This window comes from Oncorhynchus keta, chromosome 1 (assembly GCF_023373465.1).
Source record: "Oncorhynchus keta strain PuntledgeMale-10-30-2019 chromosome 1, Oket_V2, whole genome shotgun sequence".
NCBI lineage: Eukaryota > Metazoa > Chordata > Actinopteri > Salmoniformes > Salmonidae > Oncorhynchus > Oncorhynchus keta.
This window is the reverse complement of record NC_068421.1, coordinates 94,162,375-94,178,473: the sequence shown is the minus strand read 5'-3', so window position 1 is coordinate 94,178,473 and position 16,099 is coordinate 94,162,375. Positions and strand designations below refer to the sequence as shown.

Below are 16,099 nucleotides of genomic sequence, written 5' to 3'. Positions count from 1 at the left end.
ATGTTAGATAAAACTCTAACTACAACTTAATGGGAATCTCAGCTAACGTTCTGGGAATGTTCCTGGTTTGCTGGGTGGTTTCTTCGAACCTATATTTCATACTAAATCCTACGTATTCTATCAAATCCTAAACTATAATCTATCAGAATATAGTTTAATAGATCAATAAAAGAGGCCGATAATCTCCAGCATGCAGGGAACAATATCAACACAATAAAAAATAGACATGTACCTTGGTCGTGTTTCATAAGTTCCACGTTTATTTAATATCAATTGACGATGTGTTTTAATGTACACCAACTGTTTATGCTTCAACTCCAACACTCAAATAGAGACATTGATTTAACTACTGAACATTTAAGATGGTGTTTCAACAGGTTACAGCTGTATGGTGTACTGTTCACAGCAATCATGTTGTTTTATATACAATGCAACAACAAACAAAAAAAGAACATGAAGAAAACCAAATAGAAAAATGCTTTAATGGGTGCAGTTTGACAGAGCTATAGAAACAACACAACCAGTTCTGATTAAATATGGAAGCACACTTGATGGTTCAAAAGCTACTTTGTGAATTCTGTGATGGTGATGACTAAGAGGGGATGTGGATGTTTGTGGCCAGACAGTGAAATAGGATTGACAGACAGACAGACATTGTCCGAGTCCCAAACGGTACACTATTCCCTATGCAGTGCACTAGTTTTGACCAGATCCCATAACGGTACCCTATTCCCTATACAGTGCACTAGTTTTGACCAGATCCCATAAAAAGTAGTGCACTATTAAGGGAATTAGGGTGCCATTTGGGACTAATGGCCCAGTCTACATGATGTCCTGGCTACATTCAAAAGGCCATATGAACACATCTCCTCGTAGGTAAGGGTCTTTTATGTCCTATACAGTGGAGTGCCCTTAATATTGTAAACTGGGAAGGAGACAACCATAACCTGCTCAATAGGCCCACACACTGCAATCCAATATAGTATGATAATTATCATTTACATTCTACCAGACTGTATGTGAGATTTCAGTGATGCACCACCACCATCCATGACTATTTGGGTTTTCTGATTCAATCAATGGAACAAGACAAACTGTGAGGAAATTAGCTAGACCCAACAGGTGTAGAACCCACTGGTAAAGGGTATAACTCTGACCCACTGGTACAGGCTAGACCTCTGACCCACTGGTACAGGCTAGACCTCTGACCCACTGGTACAGGCTAGACCTCTGACCCACTGGTACAGGCTAGACCTCTGACAGGTTAGACCTCTGACCCACTGGTACAGGCTAGACCTCTGACAGGCTAGACCTCTGACCCACTGGTACAGGGTAGACCTCTGACCCGTTGGTACAGGGTAGACCTCTGACCCGTTGGTACAGGGTAGACCTCTGACCCGTTGGTACAGGGTAGACCTCTGACCCGTTGGTACAGGGTAGACCTCTGACCCGTTGGTACAGGGTAGACCTCTGACCCGTTGGTACAGGGTAGACCTCTGACCCGTTGGTACAGGGTAGACCTCTGACCCGTTGGTACAGGGTAGACCTCTGACCCGTTGGTACAGGGTAGACCTCTGACCCGTTGGTACAGGGTAGACCTCTGACCCGTTGGTACAGGGTAGACCTCTGACCCGTTGGTACAGGGTAGACCTCTGACCCGTCTGACCCGTTGGTACAGGGTAGACCTCTGACCCGCTGGTACAGGGTAGACCTCTGACCCGTTGGTACAGGGTAGACCTCTGACCCGTTGGTACAGTGTAGACCTCTGACCCATTGGTACAGGGTAGACCTCTGACCCGTTGGTACAGGGTAGACCTCTGACCCGTTGGTACAGGGTAGACCTCTGACAGGCTAGACCTCTGACCCACTGGTACAGGGTAGACCTCTGACAGGCTAGACCTCTGACCCACTGGTACAGGGTAGACCTCTGACCCATTGGTACAGGGTAGACCTCTGACCCGTTGGTACAGGGTAGACCTCTGACCCGTTGGTACAGGGTAGACCTCTGACAGGCTAGACCTCTGACCCACTGGTACAGGGTAGACCTCTGACCCATTGGTACAGGGTAGACCTCTGACCCGTTGGTACAGGGTAGGCCTGACTTCCCCTGGAACTCTAAAGGAATGATAACGGTTTTAAAATGCGCATTTACTGCAAGCAGTGTATACCCTGTAGTTATACAGTAAGATACATTGATATGGGTCAAATGACCTTATATCACAACCTTCATTAGATTGAATCATTACTGTCAAATCTAATATCACTTTCACACAGAGCCCTGTCAACATGGTAGAGTATGTGAAGAGATACGCATGTCGGCAGCAGTGGAAAAAGTACTCAATTGTCATACTTGAGAAATAAGTAAAGATACCTTTAAAGAAAATGACTCAGGTAAAAGTGAAAGTCACCCTGTAAAATACTACTTGACTAAAAGTATTTAGTTTTAAAATGTACCTAAGTATCAAAAATAAATGTAATTGCTAAAATATACTTAAAAGTATCAAAAGTAAAAGTAAAAATAATTTCAAATTCCTTTATATTAAGCAAACCAGGCAGCACAATTTTCTTGCTTTTTCATTTTACGGAGAGCCAGGGGCACTCAGACATCATTTTCAAACGAAGCATATGTTTTTATTGAGTCTGCCAGATCAGAAGCAGTAGGGATGATCGTTGTGTTGAACAGCAGAGCCACAGCTGTGTAGCGTTGTGTTGAACAGCAGAGCCACAGCTGTGTTCTGTTGTATTGAACAGCAGAGCCACAGCTGTGTTCTGTTGTATTGAACAGCAGAGCCACAGCTGTGTTCCGTTGTATTGAACAGCAGAGCCACAGCTGTGTTCCGTTGTATTGAACAGCAGAGCCACAGCTGTGTAGCGTTGTGTTGAACAGCAGAGCCACAGCTGTGTTCTGTTGTATTGAACAGTAGAGCCACAGCTGTGTAGCGTTGTATTGAACAGTAGAGCCACAGCTGTGTAGCGTTGTATTGAACAGTAGAGCCACAGCTGTGTTCTGTTGTGTTGAACAGCAGAGCCACAGCTGTGTTCTGTTGTGTTGAACAGCAGAGCCACAGCTGTGTTCTGTTGTGTTGAACAGCAGAGCCACAGCTGTGTTCTGTTGTATTGAACAGCAGAGCCACAGCTGTGTAGCGTTGTGTTGAACAGCAGAGCCACAGCTGTGTAGCGTTGTATTGAACAGCAGAGCCACAGCTGTGTTCTGTTGTATTGAACAGCAGAGCCACAGCTGTGTAGCGTTGTATTGAACAGTAGAGCCACAGCTGTGTTCTGTTGTATTGAACAGCAGAGCCACAGCTGTGTTCCGTTGTATTGAACAGCAGAGCCACAGCTGTGTTCCGTTGTATTGAACAGCAGAGCCACAGCTGTGTAGCGTTGTATTGAACAGCAGAGCCACAGCTGTGTTCTGTTGTGTTGAACAGCAGAGCCACAGCTGTGTAGCGTTGTGTTGAACAGCAGAGCCACAGCTGTGTTCTGTTGTATTGAACAGCAGAGCCACAGCTGTGTTCCGTTGTATTGAACAGCAGAGCCACAGCTGTGTAGCGTTGTATTGAACAGCAGAGCCACAGCTGTGTTCTGTTGTATTGAACAGCAGAGCCACAGCTGTGTTCTGTTGTATTGAACAGCAGAGCCACAGCTGTGTTCCGTTGTATTGAACAGCAGAGCCACAGCTGTGTTCTGTTGTGTTGAACAGCAGAGCCACAGCTGTGTAGCGTTGTGTTGAACAGCAGAGCCACAGCTGTGTTCTGTTGTATTGAACAGCAGAGCCACAGCTGTGTAGCGTTGTGTTGAACAGCAGAGCCACAGCTGTGTAGCGTTGTATTGAACAGCAGAGCCACAGCTGTGTTCTGTTGTATTGAACAGCAGAGCCACAGCAATACAAGTATTGGCATTACAGTTCTTCCTTCTCTTAATAATATTGTGCATCTCAAATGACACCCTATTCCCTATATCGTGCACTACTTTAGACCAGGACCCTATGGCACCCTATTCCCTATATAGTGCACTACTTTAGACCAGGACCCTATGGCACCCTATTCCCTATATACTGCACTACTTTAGACCAGGACCCTATGGCACCCTATTCCCTATCCACTGTAGTGCAGTACATAAGGAATTATAAACTAGGTGGTTTGAGCCCTGAATTTTGATTGGCTGAAAGCCATGGTATATCAGACCGTATACCACAGGTATGACAAAACATTTAGTTTTACTGCCCTAATTACGACTGTAACCAGTTTATAATAGCAATAAGGGTCCTCGGGAGTTTGTGACATATGGTTGTATTGAACAGGGCTGTGTCCAATATACCACACCTCCTCGGGCCTTATTGCTTAACTATATAAGGAATAAGGTGCCCCTTTGAGACATAACCTATAAGTGCTATGTCATTTCCTGCTCGTACTGAGCATGCTCTGTAGGTTGGCTGGCCTCAGGCATGCTTCATATCAAAAGCTACAGGTAGCAGTGTATCAATCAATCCATTTGGTCTCTGTCACTACATCAATGGCTGGAAAGCGATGGATGATAAATGAGCCCGTTAAACACCATGTCCCTAGGTATGCTATACTTCCTGAGACTCACATAAAGAAGGACAAGAAGAACCCTGCATGCCATGAAAGAAGTGTCTACTGGGCATACTGACAGCCGTCCTGTTCTCTTCCAACTGTGAGTAGTGACTACTGGGCATACTGACAGCCGTCCTGTTCTCTTCCAACTGTGAGTAGTGACTACTGGGCATACTGACAGCCGTCCTGTTCTCTTCCAACTGTGAGTAGTAACTACTGGGCATACTGACAGCCCTGTTCTCTTCCAACTGTGATAGTGACTACTTTACTGACCAGGACCCTGTTCTCTTCCAACTGTGAGTAGTGACTACTGGGCATACTGACAGCTGTCCTGTTCTCTTCCAACTGTGAGTAGTGACTACTGGACATACTGACAGCCGTCCTGTTCTCTTCCAACTGTGAGTAGTGACTACTGGGCATACTGACAGCCGTCCTGTTCTCTTCCAACTGTGAGTAGTGACTACTGGGCATACTGACAGCCGTCCTGTTCTCTTCCAACTGTGAGTAGTGACTACTGGGCATACTGACAGCCGTCCTGTTCTCTTCCAACTGTGAGTAGTGACTACTGGGCACTGACAGCCGTGAACTGTAGTGACTACTGGGCATACTGACAGCCGTCCTGTTCTCTTCCAACTGTGAGTAGTGACTACTGGGGCATACTGACAGCCGTCCTGTTCTCTTCCAACTGTGAGTAGTGACTACTGGGCATACTGACAGCCCTGTTCTTATAGTGACTACTGGGCATACAAACTGTGAGTAGTGACTACTGGGCATACTGACAGCCGTCCTGTTCTCTTCCAACTGTGAGTAGTGACTACTGGGCATACTGACAGGTGAGTACTACTGGGCATACTGACAGCTGTCCTGTTCTCTTCCATGTGAGTAGTGACTACTGGGCATACTGACAGCCATCCTGTTCTCTTCCAACTGTGAGTAGTGACTACTGGGCCTACTGACAGCCGTCCTGTTCTCTTCCAACTGTAACTATGGGTATACTGAATAGCCCCCCTGTTCTCTTCCAACTGTATAGTGACTACTGGGCTACTGTCAGCTTCCTGTTCTCTTCCAACTGTGAGCATGACTCTGGGTTGGCTGGCCTCAGGCATGCTTCATATCAAAAGTAGTGACTACTGGGTATACTGACAGCTGTATCTCTTCCACTGTGAGTAGTGACTACTGGGCATACTGACAGCTCCTGTTCTCTTCCAACTGTGAGTAGTGACTGATAAATGAGCCCGTTAAACACCATGTCCCTAGTGACTATGGGCTACTGACAGCTGTCCTGTTCTCTTCCATGTGAGTAGGACTAGGGAACCAGCTGTCCTGTTCCATCCAACTGTGAGTAGTGACTACTGGGCATACTGACAGCTGGGTCCTGTCCTGTTCTCTTCCAACTGTGAGTAGTGACTACTGGGCATACTGACAGCTGTCCTGTTCTCTTCCAACTGTGAGTAGTGACTACTGGGCATACTGACAGCTGTCCTGTTCTCTTCCAACTGTGAGTAGTGACTACTGGGCATACTGACAGCCGTCCTGTTCTCTTCCAACTGTGAGTAGTGACTACTGGGCATACTGACAGCCGTCCTGTTCTCTTCCAACTGTGAGTAGTGACTACTGGGCATACTGACAGCTGTCCTGTTCTCTTCCAACTGTGAGTAGTGACTACTGGACATACTGACAGCGGTCCTGTTCTCTTCCCACTGTGAGTAGTGACTACTGGGCATACTGACAGCTGTCCTGTTCTCTTCCAACTGTGAGTAGTGACTACTGGGCATACTGACAGCCGTCCTGTTCTCTTCCAACTGTGAGTAGTGACTACTGGGCATACTGACAGCTGTCCTGTTCTCTTCCAACTGTGAGTAGTGACTACTGGGCATACTGACAGCTGTCCTGTTCTCTTCCAACTGTGAGTAGTGACTACTGGGCATACTGACAGCTGTCCTGTTCTCTTCCAACTGTGAGTAGTGACTACTGGGCATACTGACAGCTGTCCTGTTCTCTTCCCACTGTGAGTAGTGACTACTGGGCATACTGACAGCTGTCCTGTTCTCTTCCAACTGTGAGTAGTGACTACTGGGCATACTGACAGCTGTCCTGTTCTCTTCCCACTGTGAGTAGTGACTACTGGGCATACTGACAGCTGTCCTGTTCTCTTCCAACTGTGAGTAGTGACTACTGGGCATACTGACAGCTGTCCTGTTCTCTTCCAACTGTGAGTAGTGACTACTGGGCATACTGACAGCTGTCCTGTTCTCTTCCAACTGTGAGTAGTGACTACTGGGCATACTGACAGCTGTCCTGTTCTCTTCCAACTGTGAGTAGTGACTACTGGGTATACTGACAGCTGTCCTGTTCTCTTCCAACTGTGAGTAGTGACTACTGGACATACTGACAGCTGTCCTGTTCTCTTCCAACTGTGAGTAGTGACTACTGGGCATACTGACAGCTGTCCTGTTCTCTTCCCACTGTGAGTAGTGACTACTGGGCATACTGACAGCTGTCCTGTTCTCTTCCAACTGTGAGTGAAACATATAGCAGCGTAATAACATAGTAAATACACAATACAAGTGATGACCAACTTGTAAAAATAAAAAAAACACAAAACAGGCTCCTCAGTCATCATTCTGCTTCCCTGTTGTCTGGACTGGACCCCACTACGATGACTAATGTTTGCTCGATTACAAAACATCATTCTGCTTCCCTGTTGTCTGGACTGGACCCCACTACGATGACTAATGTTTGCTCGATTACAAAACATCATTCTGCTTCCCTGCTTCCCTGTTGTCTGGACTGGACCCCACTACGATGACTAATGTTTGCTCGATTACAAAACATCATTCTGCTTCCCTGTTGTCTGGACTGGACAAATGACATCATCATCTGCTTCCCTGTTGTCTGGACTGGACCCCACTACGATGACTAATGTTTGCTCGATTACAAAACATCATTCTGCTTCCCTGCTTCCCTGTTGTCTGGACTGGACCCCACTACGATGACTAATGTTTGCTCGATACAAAACATCATTCTGCTTCCCTGTTGTCTGGACTGGACCCCACTACGATGACTAATGTTTGCTCGATTACAAAACATCATTCTGCTTCCCTGCTTCCCTGTTGTCTGGACTGGACCCCACTACGATGACTAATGTTTGCTCGATGCAAAACATCCTTCTGCTTCCCTGCTTCCCTGGGGAAGCAGGGAAGAAGCAAATCGAAGAGGACGTGAGCGGCCATATAATTTGCCGGATTCAATCTGGTTATTATGCAGAAAATGTCTACAGTGAAATATCAGTAGTATATTTCTATAGAAATGGATCATCCGGCAGGGGAGCCTAGTGGTTAGAGCGTTGGACTAGTAACCGGAAGGTTGCGAGTTCAAACCCCTGAGCTGACAAGGTACAAATCTGTCGTTCTGCCCCTGAACAGGCCACTGTTCCCAGGCCGTCATTGAAAATAAGAATGTGTTCTTAACTGACTTGCCTGGTTAAATAAAGGTTAAATTTAAAAATAAAAAAAATCCTATACTCTCAGGCGATAATATGTTCATAAAATGGCGTATGGTATATGAAAACTCCTATTCATTGTCTTTAAGTGCATATATTGTTTTGTTGTTTTATTTTGGCTCTGGACTCCCAGCACTTTGGATGTGAAATGATGAATGACTATGAGGTCAAAGTGCAGGACTGTCAGCTTTAATATGAGGCTATTATCATCCATCATCCAGAAATTACAACACTTTTTTTTTTTTTTGGGGGGTTCATAGTTCCTCCGTTTTAGGGGACCAAAAGTATTGGGATAAATTCACTTTATGATTTCAAATCCAATGTGCTGGAGTACAGAGCTAAAACAACAACAGAAGAAAACAAAATGTCCACTGTACCAATAGTTTTGCAGCTCACTGTATATTAGCCTACTGTGTAGATAAATAGATGATGATTAGCTGGACAAAAACAGCCGCGTGATGAAGACAGAGTCACAAAATAGAACCCTAGTCCCTATGTAGGTGCACTACTTTTAACAAGAGTCCATAGGACTCTGGTCAAAAGTAGTGCACTACACAGGGAATATGGAATCATTTGGGACATGATGAAGTAGATCCAAAGCAACTGAGGGACCTGCAGATATACTGTTTGACCAGAGGATATGTACAAATCCTTGTTCAGAAACCTTGTTTCTTTTCTTATCCCTAGAGCGCTACAAACAGCTCGTTTTCATTTTCCCTCGTTCTGTTCACGATGTAAGGGATCGGGATCGTTCTGTCCACGCACCCATCTGTTTCCCATCTCCCAGGTTTGAAGTATAATTCATTTCCATTATGTTCACAATCTTTCTTTCTCTCTCTCTCTCTCTCTCTTAAAATATTGTATTGTGAGTGAAATCGGGTTGCAAATAGCTCAGGTACAACACTTCAAAATCTATGTGATGTTGATGGTTTGATTCAAGTAACATGTAGGTGCTATACTATAGCACATAGAAGATGACCCTGTATCAATTTGTATAGTTTTTTTGTGGGGTGGGGGGGGTTAGCACTATTCACAACTGACCACAGTAAGAAGGGGTAGGGGGTAGAGGTCATGGGTCATAGGTCATGTTATCAAAACTTAAAAAGTGCTGTGTGCAGAAGTTGCACTGTAACTACTTCAGAAATATAAATGTATTTGTAAATAAATACACGCAGAAATAAATAATCATGTAGTTAAATATTTAAATATATCCCATATTAATACAAAGAAAAATCATTAGACTTTAGAGATGAATCAAGGTTAAATTTGGGAGGACGTAGCTACTGTAGGTACCTTTATAGCTACCATAGATACCTTCGTAGTTACCGTAGATACCTTTATAGTTACTGTAGTTACCTTCATAGTTACTGTAGATACCTTCATAGTTACTGTAGATACCTTCATAGTTACTGTAGATACCTTCATAGTTACTGTAGATACCTTCAGAGCTACTGTAGATACTTTAATAGAGTTACTGTAGATACCTTCATAGTTACTGTAGATACCTTCACAGTTACTGTAGATGCCTTCATAGTTACTGTAGATGCCTTCATAGCTACTGTAGATGCCTTCATAGCTACTGTAGATGCCTTCATAGCTACTGTAAATACCTTCATAGTTACTGTAGATACCTTCATAGCTATTGTAGATACCTTCACACATTCATAGTTACTGTAGATACCTTCATAGCTACTGTAGATACCTTCATAGTTACTGTAGATACCTTCAGGGCTACTGTAGATACCTTCAGGGCTACTGTAGATACCTTCAGGGCTACTGTAGATACCTTCAGGGCTACTGTAGATACCTTCATAGTTACTGTAGATACCTTACTGTAGATACCTTCATAGTTACTGTAGATACCTTCATAGTTACTGTAGATACCTTCAGGGCTACTGTAGATACCTTCAGGGCTACTGTAGATACCTTCATAGTTACTGTAGATACCTTCAGGGCTACTGTAGATACCTTCAGGGCTACTGTAGATACCTTCAGGGCTACTGTAGATACCTTCATAGTTACTGTAGATACCTTCAGGGCTACTGTAGATACCTTCATAGTTACTGTAGATACCTTCATAGTTACTGTAGATACTTCATAGTTACTGTAGATTCCTTCATAGTTACTGTAGATACCTTCATAGTTACTGTAGATACCTTCAGGGCTACTGTAGATACCTTCATAGTTACTGTAGATACCTTCATAGTTACTGTAGATACCTTCATAGTTACTGTAGATACCTTCATAGTTACTGTAGATACCTTCATAGTTACTGTAGATACCTTCAGAGCTACTGTAGATACTTTAATAGTTACTGTAGATACCTTCATAGTTACTGTAGATACCTTCATAGTTACTGTAGATACCTTCACAGTTACTGTAGATACCTTCAGGGCTACTGTAGATACCTTCATAGTTACTGTAGATACCTTCATAGTTACTGTAGATACCTTCATAGTTACTGTAGATACCTTCATAGTTACTGTAGATACCTTCATAGTTACTGTAGATACCTTCATAGTTACTGTAGATTCCTTGACAGCTACTTTGGGAAGTGGTTTTATCAGATCAATTCCAACCCTTCTCTCTTGTAGCCCAGCTGTAGGTGCATCCTCCCATGGCACCCTGTTCTTTTTATAGCGCACTACTATTGACGAGAGCCCATAGGGTCCTGATCAAAAGTAGTGCACTATGTAGGGAATAGGGTGCCACGTGGGATGTAAAGTGTGTGTGTTGACATCTCAGGACTTATCAATGAGGAACATGGAGATTAAATTATGTCAAGACTCAGAAAGAGTTACTCTGTCCTGCCCAACAGAGCTGAGATCATATGGAAAGAGAATAGGGACAAAAAGAGTTTCTCTGTCCTGCCCAACAGAGCTGAGATCATATGGAAAGAGAATAGGGACAAAAAGAGTTTCTCTGTCCTGCCCAACAGAGCTGAGATCATATGGAAAGAGAATAGGGACAAAAAGAGTTTCTCTGTCCTGCCCAACAGAGCTGAGATCATATGGAAAGAGAATAGGGACAAAAAGAGTTTCTCTGTCCTGCCCAACAGAGCCAAGCTGGTATGGAAAGAGAATAGGGACAAAAAGAGTTTCTCTGTCCTGCCCAACAGAGCTGAGATCATATGGAAAGAGAATAGGGACAAAAAGAGTTTCTCTGTCCTGCCCAACAGATCTGAGATCATATGGAAAGAGAATAGGGACAAAAAGAGTTTCTCTGTCCTGCCCAACAGAGCCTAGCTGGTATGGAAAGAGAATAGGGACAAAAAGAGTTTCTGTCCTGCCCAACAGAGCCTAGCTGGTATGGAAAGAGAATAGGGACAGAAAGAGTTACTCTGTCCTGCCCAACATAGCTGAACAGAGTTGAGCTGGTATGGAAAGAGAATAGGGACAGAAATAGTTACTCTGTCCTGCCCAACAGAGCTGAACAGAGTTGAGCTGGTATGGAAAGAGAATAGGGACAGAAATAGTTACTCTGTCCTGACCAACAGAGCTGAACAGAGTTGAGCTGGTATGGAAAGAGAATAGGGACAGAAATAGTTACTCTGTCCTGACCAACAGAGCTGAACAGAGTTGAGCTGGTATGGAAAGAGAATAGGGACAGAAAGAGTTACTCTGTCCTGCCCAACAGAGCTGAACAGAGTTGAGCTGGTATGGAAAGAGAATAGGGACAGAAATAGTTACTCTGTCCTGCCCAACAGAGCTGAACAGAGTTGAGCTGGTATGGAAAGAGAATAGGGACAAAAAGAGTTTCTCTGTCCTGCCAGCCAGAGCCTAGCTGGTATGGAAAGAAAGAGAAAAGTAAACAGAAGACTTACATTAAACTTAACTGTCAATTGTCATTTTTTTTTGCCATATTTTAGCAGAACTGACGAAACCCTAGTTTGGTGAAAATGTGTTTACTATGAATACGAACCTGTTGTTGTTGTTGTTGTTTTTTAACATTGTATGAGTAACAATAAGAGCAGCAATATAACCAAGACCACATATCTGGAGTCAACAGTAGTCTTATTTCCATGGTAATACTTCCATCTCTGTTTCTAGTCCCCTTAAGGTAAAGCTGAGGTGCAGTAATGAAACCCCACCTCTTTAAGGAATACCTAGGATAGGATAAAGTAATCCTTCTCACCCCCCCTTAAAAGATTTAGATGCACTATTGTAAAGTGGCTGTTCCACTGGATGTCATAAGGTGAATGCACCCATTTGTAAGTCGCTCTGGATAAGAGCGTCTGCTAAATGACTTAAATGTAAATGTAGTGATGTGAACAGCATCGTTTCAGACAGAACCATTTACTGTCAACAATCCTGATTTGATTTGATTTATGTGTGTTGTTTAATAATAATAAGCTCGACGTGTTGCTGCTGACCACCATACAGAGTACATCACAATGTAAGTCGATAAAATAAGGAACTGGTAGATAACTACCCCTTACTCTGTTCCATCAGCTCCGAAAGGGAAGGACGAGGTTCAGGAAGCATCCCATATGGTACCCTATTCCCTATATAGTGCACTAGTTTTGACCCAAATGGTACCTTATTCCCTATATAATGCACTAGTTTTGACCCAAATGGTACCCTATTCCCTATATAGTGCACTAGTTTTGACCCAAATGGTACCTTATTCCCTATATAATGCACTAGTTTTGACCCAAATGGTACCCTATACCCTATATAGTGCACTAGTTTTGACCCATATGGTACCCTATATAGGGCACTAGTTTTGACCCAAATGGTACCCTATTCCCTATATAATGCACTAGTTTTGACCCAAATGACCCTACACAGTAGCTATGACCAGCCCTATGGGTCCTGGTCAAACGTAGTGCACTATATAGGGAATAGGGTGCCATTTGGGTCAAAACTAGTGCACTATATAGGGAATAGGGTGCCATTTGGGTCACACCTAGTGCACTATATAGGGAATAGGGTGCCATTTGGGTTCACAGCCTTGGAGAGGGGTTAACCAGATGATAAAGCCTACACAGACAGACAGCAGTACAGGCCTGACAGACACACAACGATGATGGAGGCCTCAGATACACAGGTGGTCAGCTTGTGATAAAGTGAGCGTGTGCAGAAGGAAGAAGAGCAGGTTACTAGTGTAGGATGGAAGGCGGGGCGGTGGGATAAGCATAGGAGTAATCAGGGATTTATATACAGGTTAGTCTCTTTGCGTTCTAATGTTTTCTATCTTCTTTTACAAGACGTGTTGTTGTCCGACTGTTTGTTTCACATCCTTCCTCTCCTTCTGGAGAGCTTTGATCTGGTGGAGACAAAAAAGGGGGGGAAAGAGAGAGAATATATCGTATATTGATTCAAAATTACCAACCATTCGGGTTTTCTTCATATTTACAGCATCGAAACATACTGCATAATAACATACAGTAAATAAAGGTAAGGTTACTTGTGTAACCCCGGTTCTCTGATAACATGAGAGGGATATAACACATGCGGGGGGGTCGCTAAGTACCGCCTACTCTTGGAAGTACCAATCAAAAAATGTTTGTTTGAGACAGACAGGTAGAGTGGCGAATGAGGTGAGAACCTCAACCACTTCCATTAAAAGGAGCCACCCTCCCGCCCTCATGGTTATTCTCAAGCATGCTTCTCTTCCTCAAGCTCTTGCAAGCATGGGGAATGCGGTGATACGTCTCACTCAGATTATCAGAGAACTGGGATTACGCAAGTACTCTTGTTAAGATGTATCATGTAGGGATATGGCAAACACCCTGATCGCAAGAAATATTCTCTCCGAAGCCAGGGAAGTCCCAATGTAGCAACCCTCAGAGGAGTAAGCACCAAGAAGATGCAAAGACAACCCCCCCAAGGAAAAACCTCATAACTAAGTGAGGGACAGCCCAGTACAAGGTTCCAGTCTCAGCATAATTAGACATGTCCCATGTGGTCACCTCCTGTGTAGTAGAGGGTCCTTCCTAAGATAAATACAATGGTTTTATCATTTTTTCGTTGTTCTTCCCTGACGAAGGCCCTGCATCAGAAACACGTCTGAGTTTTAAAAAAACAACAACTTTGTTTCCATTGAACAAATAAAGGCATTTAAATGAATTATATGAAGAGTGCCTTGGTCCTCCTTTCCTTTTGTGATCCCCCATGAATCGTCAGGATACAGTCGAAAAGAGAAAGTCCAACACTCGAGGGTGGTAGCCCAATGAGCGAAGAGTATGACAGCTTTGCACACACTGAACAACAACAGGGATGTCCTTCTAGGGGAAAAGCAACAGGGTAAAAAAAAAAACATATTCTCCAAGGTGCGTCAATGGGGAAAAAACCCGGGATAAAAAACAAACGAGGTTAGGTAATTAACCTGATAAACACTGGTAGAGCACAGTCCACCGATACACTAGGGACCAAGGGGTAGTAGTAAACGTGAAAGAAGGTGGAATATGACGTCTATGCGTTTTTCAGCGGCTAAAATCGAGGAGGTCCACTTTCATTCTTGGTCTGTTAAACTGGATGAGCTCAGCCAAAGGGCTCCTCCTTGCTCATGGTATGACCACAAGCCTTGGAGGGCACTACGGGAGGCCTGTAATCAGGTCTGTAATCATACAGATCTCCACCCAATCTCCTCCCAAGCATCTGGGTCTAGGGTGTCTGAGTCCAGCCGCTTCCTCCACTCCTCCAGTAACTCACCCTTGAAAACCAACAATAAGGAGGTCAAGTTGAAGGTTTTAATGAGGCCTTTCCAGGGAGTGAAGCGCTGGTAATGTCACAAGGAGCTAGGGGCTGAGGTGGTGAGCCAGTGACGGTTCTACTGTGGGAGGGATGCCTAACCCAGATTCCTCCATATTGTGCATGTCCAGGCAAGGGGGACTCTTAGCAAAAATCCCGTGGTTAATGGGTTTATCCCGAGAGCTCGTAGCTGCCCTTAGGCAAGCTGGTACTGCGGCAAGCAGTTCCTTTATCAGGGCTGTGTGGGCTGGAGTCTCTTCCCGTCGTACAGGTCCCTCGACGGGTCTTGAGCCCCTACAGAAGATGACCATTCGATGTTGAGTCTGGCTGTGGCTTACAGATATGATGGGAGCCCAAACTTCACTGGAAGAGGGGCAGCGTCAATGCTCTTAGGGCCGTCAGATCTGCGGGCTTGAGAGGGCCGGGAGCAAACACAGTGCAGGAGTTGGGGAATGACGAACCATCTCAAGGATTTCCGTGAGATTTCTCCCCTAACTCACCTTCACCACTACGTCCTCAGACATTGAGGGAAGGGAGTGGAGGCTAGTGGGGGGTTATCTAGCTAGCAGCTACCTCGTGGTGAAGGTATGCTGTAGCTAGCTCAGTGCTAGCTCAAGGAAACCGAATAATATAATAATAATATATAATAATATCGAATAATAAACCGAATGACAGTTTGCCTTCAGAAAAAGGCACAGATGGCAGAGAGGGTTGGTTTAGCTAACAAAACGGGTGGACGTATACTTTTTTTTTCAAAGAAGGGAGCTAGCAAAGCTACCATCTTGCAGGTAGGGTATGCTAGTGAGGTTAGCTTGCCTTTCAGCAAGCTAGACAACTTAGCCTTGCAGCGTGGGCTAACCGAGTCTCAATAACTAGCAGCAACGCTAGCTACCAACGGAAACTGAGAAGTAGAAAAAGTACTCAAAAAAAATATTCCGTTTAATACTGAACCTCTTAATTAACTGTGAAAACCTCATCAGAAATATAATAATAATAATAATAATAATATATGCCATTTAGCTGACGCTTTTATCCAAAGCGACTTACAGTCATGTGTGCATACATTCTACGTATGGGTGGTCCCGGGAATCGAACCCACTACCCTGGCGTTACAAGCGCCATGCTCTACCAACTGAGCTACAGAAGGACCACTAATATCCTTCACAGTTCGCTTTTGAGCAGTCAACGGGTATCCAGTCAATATGAGGAGAGCTAGAGTAGTGACACTTGGGTGAGGAAGAGAAGCGAGAATAACCAGAGGGCGGGAGAGTGGCTTCTTTTATGGAAGTGAGTGTCTCACCTCATTCGCCACTCTACCTGTCTGT

The 16,099-nt window shown here is 44.3% G+C and overlaps 2 protein-coding genes and 1 long non-coding RNA gene across 101 annotated transcripts in view; all 3 read right to left on the bottom strand.

The window, feature by feature from the left end:
- Window positions 1–237: 237 nt before the first annotated feature.
- Window positions 238–4,284, bottom strand: LOC118394345 (uncharacterized). Of its 50 annotated transcripts, none has more exons than XM_052466885.1 (4): window positions 2,004–4,284; window positions 1,884–1,925; window positions 1,686–1,711; window positions 238–1,650 (listed from the first exon to the last, which is right to left on the bottom strand). In XM_052466885.1, exon 1 carries the CDS (start codon window positions 3,934–3,936, stop codon window positions 2,632–2,634), a length of 1,305 nt encoding a protein of 434 aa, XP_052322845.1. In that variant the 5' UTR covers window positions 3,937–4,284; the 3' UTR covers window positions 238–1,650; window positions 1,686–1,711; window positions 1,884–1,925; window positions 2,004–2,631. The 50 variants fall into 50 exon arrangements, with proteins under 50 accessions (XP_052322845.1, XP_052322900.1, XP_052322930.1 ...); XM_052466940.1 differs by having other exon boundaries at window positions 238–1,624; XM_052466970.1 differs by having other exon boundaries at window positions 238–1,598.
- A 4,048-nt stretch (window positions 4,285–8,332) lies between these two features.
- LOC127908488 (uncharacterized) lies at window positions 8,333–12,213 on the bottom strand. Of its 50 annotated transcripts, none has more exons than XR_008067566.1 (5): window positions 10,467–12,213; window positions 10,257–10,361; window positions 10,132–10,152; window positions 9,985–10,026; window positions 8,333–9,907 (listed from the first exon to the last, which is right to left on the bottom strand). It is a non-coding gene; the product is annotated as an uncharacterized LOC127908488 (long non-coding RNA). The 50 variants fall into 50 exon arrangements; XR_008067569.1 differs by lacking the exon at window positions 10,132–10,152 and adding an exon at window positions 10,090–10,110 and having other exon boundaries at window positions 9,985–10,047; XR_008067599.1 differs by having other exon boundaries at window positions 8,333–9,414; window positions 9,457–9,907; window positions 9,985–10,152; window positions 10,215–10,340.
- Window positions 12,214–13,211: 998 nt separating this feature from the next.
- The window catches only part of kif1aa (kinesin family member 1Aa), a 200,357-nt gene continuing 197,469 nt past the window's right edge, over window positions 13,212–16,099 (bottom strand). Inside the window, exon 47 of the mRNA XM_052525192.1 lies at window positions 13,212–13,347. Coding sequence (XP_052381152.1) covers window positions 13,314–13,347 — 34 coding nt within the window. The 3' untranslated portion in view covers window positions 13,212–13,313. The remainder of the gene's footprint in view (window positions 13,348–16,099) is intronic.